Source organism: Spinacia oleracea, chromosome 3, assembly GCF_020520425.1.
Source record: "Spinacia oleracea cultivar Varoflay chromosome 3, BTI_SOV_V1, whole genome shotgun sequence".
Classification (NCBI taxonomy): Eukaryota; Viridiplantae; Streptophyta; class Magnoliopsida; order Caryophyllales; family Amaranthaceae; genus Spinacia; species Spinacia oleracea.
In genome coordinates, this window is record NC_079489.1 from 156,538,252 (window position 1) to 156,549,126 (window position 10,875).

Genomic DNA, 10,875 nt, shown 5'->3' on the forward strand with positions numbered 1-10,875 from the left:
AGAGAACTTTAGCTAGCGGTTATTAGCTTATCAGTTTTCACCTTCTCTTTCCCCCCTACAAAACACTACTCCCTCCGTCCCGAAATACTCGACCCGGTTTAACCGGCACAGAGTTTAAGGGACTTAAATTGACTTATTTAATTTAATAGGTAGTAGTTGATAGTGGGTATTATTTTAATGTAGTTAGTGGGAGGTGGGTTAAGAGGTGGGGTTGGGGGAGAGTAGGGGTTGAATTTTTAATTATTTTTTGTATGGAGTAGGGGGTAGGTGGGTTAATAGGGGTGGAGTGAGAAATAATATAATATTGTTAGAATATTTCCATTTTTAGAAACAGGTCAAGTATTAAGGGACGGCCCGATAAGGAAAACAGGTCAAGTATTCCGGGACGGAGGGAGTACTACCTTAGGGGTGTGCACAGGTCCAAAATCGGACTGAAACCGGTTGGATCAGTAGATCAGAATTTTTAATTTTCTTGGATCGAGGATCGGATCGGAATCATTCGGTCTGATCCGGTCCAAAATCGGAATTTTTCAGGTGTGGATCGGTTTGGACCTGTTTTATGATTTCTTTTGGCATTGATGTTTTCGATCGAACCGAAAAACCAGAATTGATGTTTTCCAAGGACCGGACCGAAATCCTTCGGTCCGGTCCGATCCGGTCCAAATTCCTGTCCGAACTGGACCATGCACACCCCTAACTACGCTGGTTCTTATGTTCCGTTCTATTTGACGTATTTTGTCTGAGCTTAAGCTCTATTCTCTTCTCTTTATTTTCACTTATTTCATATCTAATAAGATGAGATAAGATCAAATAAAGGTCAATAAATTCAGATAAGATAAGTTCATGGTCAATAAGATAAGATAAAATAATTCATAGCCAATAAGATAAGATAAGATCAGATAAAATAAGATAAGATAATAAGATATGGTAAATATTACTCCGAGGTAATTCTATAAGTTCCAATAAGATAATATAATACTATAAGATAAGATAACGGTCAATAAGTTGATATAAGAAATGATAAGATAAGTTCAGGGTCACTAAGATAAGACAAAATAAATAAAATAAGTTCAGAGCCAATATGATAAAATAAGTGAATTCAGGCATATTATTTAAACTTATCTGAACCTATTTGAATTTATCTTGACTTATTTAAACTTATATGAAGTTATTTAAATTTATATTCTAATATATTTGAACTTATTAATTTAATCTGGGAAAAAAAAAATATCTGAAATAAACTTATTTACCACAAATATGGCATAATAAAGTACTTCACTTATAAGGAAAACATAACTTACTTGAATGACAAATAATTAAATGTTTTTCAATAACATATAATTATTTAATAAGCAATTGTCGATTGATTCCACAATTAACAAAAATACATATTTTTTTTATTCATGTTAATTTATAATTGATTACAGGTTAATATATACTATAGGCCGGTACTATTTAATTTTTATTTTTTTTAATCCTAATATAGTTAAGTATTTGTATAAGATTTAACATATTTTTTCAACTTTTAAAATTTTGGTATCATAGTAAGGAGTTGATTTTTTTGTATGTTTACCTATTCGAAATTGAATGAGACACTTAAAATATTTAGTATATCAATGTCGTATTGATAGATTTAACTTTTATTTTTGACTTTTTAACAATTGTGATTAAGTATTTGAGGACTTTCACTTACTCTTATTTATTGTAATCTAATATACATATATAAAGGAGGCATATTTGCTGAAATATTAGAGCGCCACCTAGGATTACTAATGGTTTCAGCCAATGAAAAATAAGATTTCTAATTTCTTTTTGAATTAAAAAAATCAAATGCCACGTAGATAATTAATTAGGTGCCACATAGATATTTTAATTAATTAATTAATTACTAATATATACAACTCCATCTAAAATCAAACACTCTAATAATTAAAAAATAAATCTAAAATAAAATTCATCCAAAATCAAACAATAATCTAAAATAAAATAAATAAAATTCAATTTAAAATCAAACATTAATCCAATATTAGAGCGCCACGTAGAAAATCTAATGGATTAGGCCAATGGAGGAATATTTGCTGAAATATTAGAGCGCCACCTAGGATTACTAATAGTTTCGGCCAATGAAAAATAAGACTTCTAATTTCTTTTTGAATTAAAAAAATCAAGGGACACGTAGATAATTAATTGGGTGTCACGTAGATATTTTAATTAATTAATTACTAATATATACAACTCCATCGAAAATCAAACACTCTAATAATAAAAAATAATATATTTCCACGTAGATAATTAATTAGGTTCCACGTAGATATTTTAATTAATTAATTAATTACATATATATATATATACAATTCCATCTAAAATCAAACACTCTAATAATTAAAAAATAAATCTAAAATAAAATGCATCCAAAATCAATAATAATCTAAAATAAACTAAATAAAATTCAATTTAAAATCAAACATTAATCCAATATTAGAGCGCCACGTAGAAAAATCTAATGGTTTCGGCCAATGAAAAATAAGATTTCAAAATTAATTTTGAATTAAAAAAGTCGAGTGTCAGGTAAAGAAATGATTAAGTGTCACGTAGATATTTTTTATTAATTAATTATCAATATTACGCATATACAATTTCATCCAAAAACAAACACTCTCATAATTAAAAAAAAATCTAAAATGGAATTCAATGCAAAATCAAAAACTAATTTAATATAATATATAAAAGTGGTACATACATAGGATTTTTATTTAAACATAACAATTTAATAAAATCCGTGCATTGCACGGGCTAAAATCTAGTATATATATAAAGGAGGCATATTAGCTGAAAGTTTAGAGCGCCACCTAGGATTACTAATGGTTTCGGCCAATGAAAAATAAGATTTATAATTTCTTTTTGAATTAAAAAAATCAAGTGTCACGTAGATAATTAATTAGATACCATGTAGATATTTTAATTAATTAATTATTAATATATACAACTCCATCAAAATCAAACACTCTAATAATTAAAAAATAATCGATTGCCACGTAGATAATTAATTAGGTTTCACATAGATATGTTAATTAATTAATTAATTAATTAATTATATATAAAACTCCATGTAAAATCAAACACTCTAATAAAAAATAAATCTAAAATAAAATTCATCCAAAATAAAACAATAATCTAAAATAAAGTGTCACGTGGATAATTAATTAGGTACCATGTAGATATTTTAATTAATTAATTATTAATATATACAACTCCATCAAAAATCAAACACTCTAATAATTAAAAAATAATCGATTGGCACGTAGATAATTAATTAGGTGTCACATAGATATGTTAATTAATTAATTAATTAATTAATTACTAATATATACAACTCCATGTAAAATCAAACACTCTAATAAAAAATAAATCTAAAATAAAATTCATTCAAAATCAAACAATAATCTAAAATAAAGTGTCACGTGGATAATTAATTAGGTACCATGTAGATATTTTAATTAATTAATTATTAATATATACAACTCCATCAAAAATCAAACACTCCAATAATTAAAAAATAATCGATTGCCATGTAGATAATTAATTCCCAAATTCTTATATGAGACTGTCCTCACCATCAACTGATGGTGAGACCAGTTCACACTTGCGAATTTAAGTATGTTACTTCTATAGTTTAGACATGTTATTTTTTTTTATAATTTTAGAGGAGGTACTTTTTTTAGTTTAGGTGTGTTACTTCTATAGTTTATACATGTTACTTTTTTTATACGGAGTAGTTTTAGGGGAGATACGTTCTTAGTTTAGGTATGTTACTTCTATAGTTTAGACATGTTACATTTTTTATATATAATTTTAGAGGAAGTACTTTTTTTAGTTTAGATATGTTACTTCTATAGTTTAGACATGTTACTTTTTTTTATAATTTTAGATGAGGTACTTTTTTTAGTTTAGGTATGCTACTTTTATAGTTTAGACATGTTAATTTTTTTTTTTTAATACGGAATAGTTTTAGGGGAGGTACATTTTTAGTTTAGGTATGTTACTTCTATAGTTTAGACATGTTACTTTTTTTTATAATTTTAGAGGAGGTACTTTTTTAGTTTAGGTGTGTTACTTCTATAGTTTAGATCTGTTACTTTTTTTTTAGTTTTAGGGGAGGTACGCGGTTGGTTTCGCGCTCGTCACACCATCAAGTTGATGGTGTGACTGGTCTCACAGGAGACGCGCTGTAATTAATTAGGTGTCACATAGACATGTTAATTAATTAATTAATTAATTACTAATATATACAACTCCATCTAAAATCAAACACTCTAATAAAAAATAAATCTAAAATAAAATTCATCCAAAATCAAACAATAATCTAAAATAAAATAAATAAAATTCCATTTAAAATCAAACATTAATACAATATTAGAGCGCCACGTAGAAAAATCTAATGTTTTCGGCCTCACGAGGCATATTTGCTGAAATATTAGAGCGCCACCTAGGATTACTAATGGTTTCGGCCAATGAAAAATAAGATTACTAATTTCTTTTTGAATTAAAAAAATCAAGTGCCACGTAGATAATTAATTAGGTTCCACGTAGATATTTTAATTAAATAATTACTAATATATATACAACTCCATCGAAAATCAATCACTCTAATAATTAAAAATCGATTTCCACCACGTAGATATTTTAATTAATTAATTAATTAATTAATTACTAATATACAACTCCATCTAAAATGAAACACTCTAATAATTAAAAAATAAATCTAAAATAAAATTCATCCAAAATCAAACAATAATCTAAAATAAAATAAATACAATTCAATTTAAAATCAAACATTAATCCAATATTAGAGTGCAACGTAGAAAAATCTAATGGTTTCAGCCAATGAAAAATAAGATTATAAAATTAATTTTGAATTAAAAAAGTCGAGTGCCACGTAAAGAAATCATTAAGTGTCACGTAGATATTTTTATTTATTAATTATTAATATTACGCATATACAATTTCATCCAAAAACAAACACTCTCATAATAAAAAAAAATCTAAAATGAAATTCAATGCAAAATAAAAGACTAATCTTCTAAAATATAAAAGTGGTATATACATAGGATATTTATTTAAACATAAAAATTTAATAGAATCCGTGCATCGCACGGGCTAAAATCTAGTTATAATGAATGTTAATACAGTTTGTAAGTATAGTGGGATATTTTAGACTATTGCAGAGAGAGACACTCAGACACCAAAATGTCATTTACGATAATGATCTCATAAGTTCCCTTATATAATAGAGATACTCCTATTTTTTTCAATTTTTCTTACCGTTCGAATCTTAAAATTATTTAGAATTTAAGATAATTTACTAATTTATTCCTAATATATATAAGAAAACATATAATCATATGTATAGAGTGCTATTTAATTCATCTCGGTTAATGTTTTAAAAATAATACCAACTGAGTACTAAAGACATTGAAATAAGTAAAAAATAACCTTGTAGAAAATATTTTTGGGTAATAGTCTTCGTCGACCGATCTTCATCTTTATCCCACAAGTAAGGGTGTTACAATTCAGTCTGGACTGGAATTTAGACCTGAACGGGATCGAAATGGACTAGACCGAGAGATTCTGGTCCGATCTTCGATCCATAAAAGTCCTTGATTTTTGGTTATTGACCCAATTTACGCTGAATTCGGGATATTTCGGTCCATACTGATAATTCGGTTTATTTATAAAAAAAAAATTGTAAGTTTGTTAAAATAGATATTTTATATGTCAATTTTGGGACATGCAACCTTTTTATAATTTTTTTTGACAAATTCAAACCTTGAAAAATATCTTTTTGTGACAAAGAACCTTAATCCATTTCCAGGTGTTGATTGTGGCGTGCCTGTCACGTGCGTTTTTTTTTCTTGGAAAATTTGTCAAAGCAGACCTTTTATATATTTGATTTTGCGAGAAACAACCTATTATAATTTTTTTTTGGCAATTTTAGACCTTTAAAAAATTATTTGTGAGAAACAACCTTTGTAACATTTTATTGAGAAAAGTTTTTTTTGTGTGTTGTGTTAGCAACTTAGCATCCTTTCAAGATTCACATGGAAGTAAAACAGGAACTGATTTATCGTATTGTTCTGATTGGCTCTCTTAACCTATTATTATTTTCCGGACCTTCCTCTTGTTCCTCTCTTTTTTTGCTAGTACTACCAACTGTTTTCAATAAATACCGGGGAAATGGTTTCGGGTAAGGTGCAACTTCCCACTAGTTATGCCTGACATGACTTTAAAGACAAGAGCATAAGCTTTGGCATGTGTTTGTACATGATAATGTATGGTGAATGAAGTTGTCATGTTATTTTCTACTCTCTCTTTTGGATGATTGCCATGGCATGCCAACAATACTTATGAGAATCCACACGTAAGCATGTAGCAACCATATACCTTTGTTTCCAAATTTATAACTAAGGCGTCTTCTTCGTGATCAACTTCAAAGAAATATTATTTTTAGGAGAGCAAGTAGATCAGCAGACGGTGTTACAAAACATAGTTTTTAAAGTAACTTGTAGATGTTATAAAGTGTAAAGAGAGCATCTAGTTTTCGCTTAAGAAGGCCAATACTAAGCATATGAAGGGTTTCGTTTTCAACCCTTCCTAGAAGGTGAACCCTTATGCTATTTGTAAAGCATTGTTGATTGGTTTGTATTTTTATCTTGATTGCATTAATAAGAATTGTACAACAATTTTTGCGAGAGCCCTTGTCTCCCCCTTATATTTTTGGTAGAACTCTTGTGTCTACCCCAGAGGCGGACCTATTAAGACCCCGTGGGGTCCCTAGGGACCCCATTATTTAAAATAAAAAAATCAGAAAGTGTATGTAATTTTAATAAAAAAAAAAAAGTACAATTGTGTGAAGGAAATGATGCCCTTGGTCCAAGTATGCATTCAATACTAAGTCTAGTAAATGCGGTTCAGTATTAATTAATTATACAAGTTAATAATTCAGTGATATCAAGTGAACTGTATGCCTAGCTAGAGGCCGCTTCAGTTCAAGTGGAATTAATAATATTAAATCCACGGCTTACTCTTGACTGAACCCGTAGGGTCACACAAATAGTACGTGAACGGATCAAGTATTTAAGTGAATTAAATACTCCATTTATGGATATTCGAAATCGACGGATCTCGGTTCCAGTGGGAGCTGAAATCGTCAAAAGGCAAATTATGAATACTCCGGAAACGGAAATTCGGATCGTATCGGAAATATAAATATTATCCAAGTCGTAGATGTTGTCGGAAACGGAAACATAGTACGTATCGGAAAATATTATCGGAAATGGAAATATTACCGGAATCGGAAATATTGTCGGAAACGGAAATATTGTCGGAATCGGAAATATTATCGGAATCGGAAATAAATTCCGGAATCGGAAATATTAAATATTTGTTCGAAGGAAATAAATTCCGGAATCGGAAATATTAAATATTGTTCGAATCGGAAATGAATTCCGGAATCGGAAAATTAATCGGAAGCGCGTCGTACGAAATAAACATCGGACGAGCTTGCTAGACGCAAGGCCCAGCACGAAGCTAGGCCCGCGCCTAGCGAAGCCCGCGCAAGCACAACAGGCGAGCAAGCAGCCCTCCAAGGCAAGAAAGGCCCAGCCAAGCAAAGGAGCAAGGCCAGGCCCAGCAAGCTGGCGCGCCCTTCGTGGGCCGTGTACCAGCTGCTGGGCCGAGCCAACCCACTTCGCGCGCGCGTCAGGCCCCTTGCGGGCTGCTCATGCGTGTCGTAGTGTTCATGCGTGTCTCGAATCCTTAAGTGTTTAGGATTTATCCGATTAGAATATTTTCCTGAAACTACTAGAATTAGTTGTTATGCAATACACTAAAACTAATAGATTTAATTTAAATCTAATTCTAATAGAATTAGATAAGTTGAATCCTAGTAGGTTTCTAGTTCCGATAATCCTACCCTATAAATAGGTGATGGCAATCACAATTTATAATACATCAATTCAAATTATGAATACTCCGGAAACGATGATATTGCCGGAAACGGAAATATGGATCGTATCGGAAATATAAATAATATCCAAGTCGTAGATGTTGCCGGAAATGGAAACATAGTACGTATCGGAAATGGAAATATTGCCGGATCGGAAATATTACCGGAAACGGAAATATTGTCGGAATCGGAAATATTATCGGAATCGGAAATAAATCCGGAATCGGAAATATTAAATATTTGTTCGAAACGGAAATTAATTTCGGAATCGGAAATATTAAATATGGTTCGAATCGGAAATGAATTCCGGAATCGGAAAATTAATCGGAAGCGCGTCGTACGAAATAAACATCGGACGAGCTTGCTAGACGCAAGGCCCAGCACGAAGCTAGGCCCGCGCCTAGCGAATCCCGCGCAAGCACAGCAGGCGAGCAAGCAGCCCGCCAAGGCAAGCAACGCCCAGCTGTTACATTTTTACAAGTGTATTATATAGATTTTTCTAGATTAATATTTTAACAAAACATATATAAGGTTGTTTCTCGCAAAATTAGTCATATAAAAAGTATTAGACAAATTTAAGTTATGATTGCTAACTTGTTGGAAAAGCGAATTTTATTCATATAACCACAAAGTATGTATTTAACGTTGGGTGAGGAAATTATACGGAACTCCTTTTAAAGTGCTCGTAGTGGGAGTTGAACCCTCAAACTTCAAGTTGAAAGAAAAGGTTTTTCCTTTTCATTAGACCAATTTTAATTGTGTTCAATATATGGACTTATGAGAAGCACAAGTCCAAAGGTATGGCTAGCCCCACCTGAAGGCATTATCAAAATTAACTGTGATGCGTCTTTGAGTACGGAGGAGTGGGTGCCGAGGGACTGGAAAGGGGATGTCATCTTCTCGGCGTCCATACGTGTGAGAGCATATTGTCCTCCGGTTGTGGCGGAATGTATGGCTGCTGCGATGGCTGTTCATCTTGCCAGTAACCATGGCCTGTCTAACGTGATTATTGAAACTGATTGTCTGGTACTTGTCAACAGATTATGTAAAGCATTGATTTTCTTCACAGACCTTGATGCGATACTAGAGGATACCATTAGTTGGTGTCATGTAAAGCGAGATGGGAATACCGTAGCCCATAATCTTGCTCGTTTAGTTCCTTTTGGAGTCGAACAAATTTGGGAGAACCATAGTCCTTGTGAGAGGTTGCTCCGAATGTTTTGATGGACAAATTAATAATATAGACACCAAAACTTTTATCTCAAAAAAAAAAGGACTTATGAAGGGTTTTTTTTTTTTACAAGGTAAGAAGAAAAGGAAAAGCACTAGGAGACCCTCCTCACGAGGGACACTCCTAATACATCAGAAGAAATGATGGAAAATAAACTAGACTTATTACAAATATCAATATCTAATCTAGTAGAAACAAGATGGACTTATGAAGGATATCCCTAGATAATCGATGAATAATATGGACTTACAGACTACATAGTATACATCAGAAGGAAAAAAAAAACATAAAATGTTATTATGAATTTATGATACTCTCATCAAATAATTAGCTTCTTCTTTATTTGCGAGGAAACGCATAATTAGTTAGAGGGTGAAATAATAAGGGTTTATGTACGACTTACTTTGACTTATTCCATACAAAATAAGTCCAAATAAGTTAGTATTTTTCAAATATTTTCACAAACAAATAAGTTTAATTCATACAAATAAGTTCTTTTGCAGATAAAATAAGTTAAGATAAGTTCAAGTAAGTTCTGATAAATTCAAATAAGTTCAGATAAGATAAGTTCAGAAAAAATAATTCGAACAAAACACAAATTTACGTGTGTATATTATTACCAATAATTTTAATGTATCGCTATTCGACGTCCGCGTACGCTAAAAACGCCCGCGTATTTATGGTGAAAGTATGGTTCTACCCTTATATAAGTTACCCCACCTCCCTTCAACTTTCCATTTCCGGGAGGCCACTTCAAACTCCGGCCATTTTTCGGCTACATCCACAACCTTTTTCCAGCGATGTCCCCTCCACCATCTTCTTCACTCATCACCTCACCATCATCACGTTGCTCCACCACCATCATCACGTTGCTCCACCACCATCTATGTTCTGGCCTCGCAAGGCGTCGCCCTCCCCTCCATCATGGACGACGACGTTCCTTCAACGCCGTGGTCGGTCGGCCAAAATGCACGTTTTGTCATCGAAGGTTTTGTTTTATTATTGTTGTAGTATTGGGCCGCCCGGAATTGGCGGCCGGAACCATGTCTGGGCCGCCCAGAATTGGCGGCTGAAACCATGTCTGGGCCGCAGATCTAGGGCGGCACAGACACAGTTCGGGCCGCCAATTTCGGGCAGCCCTTGTGTTTAAAAAAAAAAATTTTGAATCTGAATTTTTTTTCCCAGCTAGGTAAAAACGAATGTAATAGAAAATAAAATTTTAGTTTATTATTTCGTTTTTAATTTCGAATATTTAAAAAAGTGTTGCAATATATTTTTTTTTTTGAATAATTACTGAATTTCATAATTAAAATAATTAATATAATTGAAAAAAATTGTTAGAATTTTTTGTTTAATAATTGTAGTTTAAAAAATTTATTTGTTTATTTATTAATTTCGATTCAAAAAATATTTAAAAGATGTGAAGGGGAAGGGTAGGGTGAAGTGAGGGAGGGGGATAATTTTCTTTAAAATTGTAAAATTGTCCTTTTATCATAAATACGCGGACATTTTTAGCGACTGAGGACGTCGAATAAAAACCACCTAGTTTTATGACGGGACCCTTTTAAGGTATAGGTATGTACTAGATTAGATGCCGTGCACGCACGAATTTTGATTATTTTTTTCATAAAATATTTAA

General features: G+C 31.6%; 1 protein-coding gene across 1 annotated transcript; it reads left to right on the forward strand.

The window, feature by feature from the left end:
• The first annotated feature begins 8,782 nt into the window (after nt 1-8,782).
• Nucleotides 8,783-9,229, forward strand: LOC130470204 (uncharacterized). The gene has a single exon (XM_056839848.1). It carries the CDS (start codon nt 8,783-8,785, stop codon nt 9,227-9,229), a length of 447 nt encoding a protein of 148 aa, XP_056695826.1.
• Nucleotides 9,230-10,875: the final 1,646 nt, after the last annotated feature.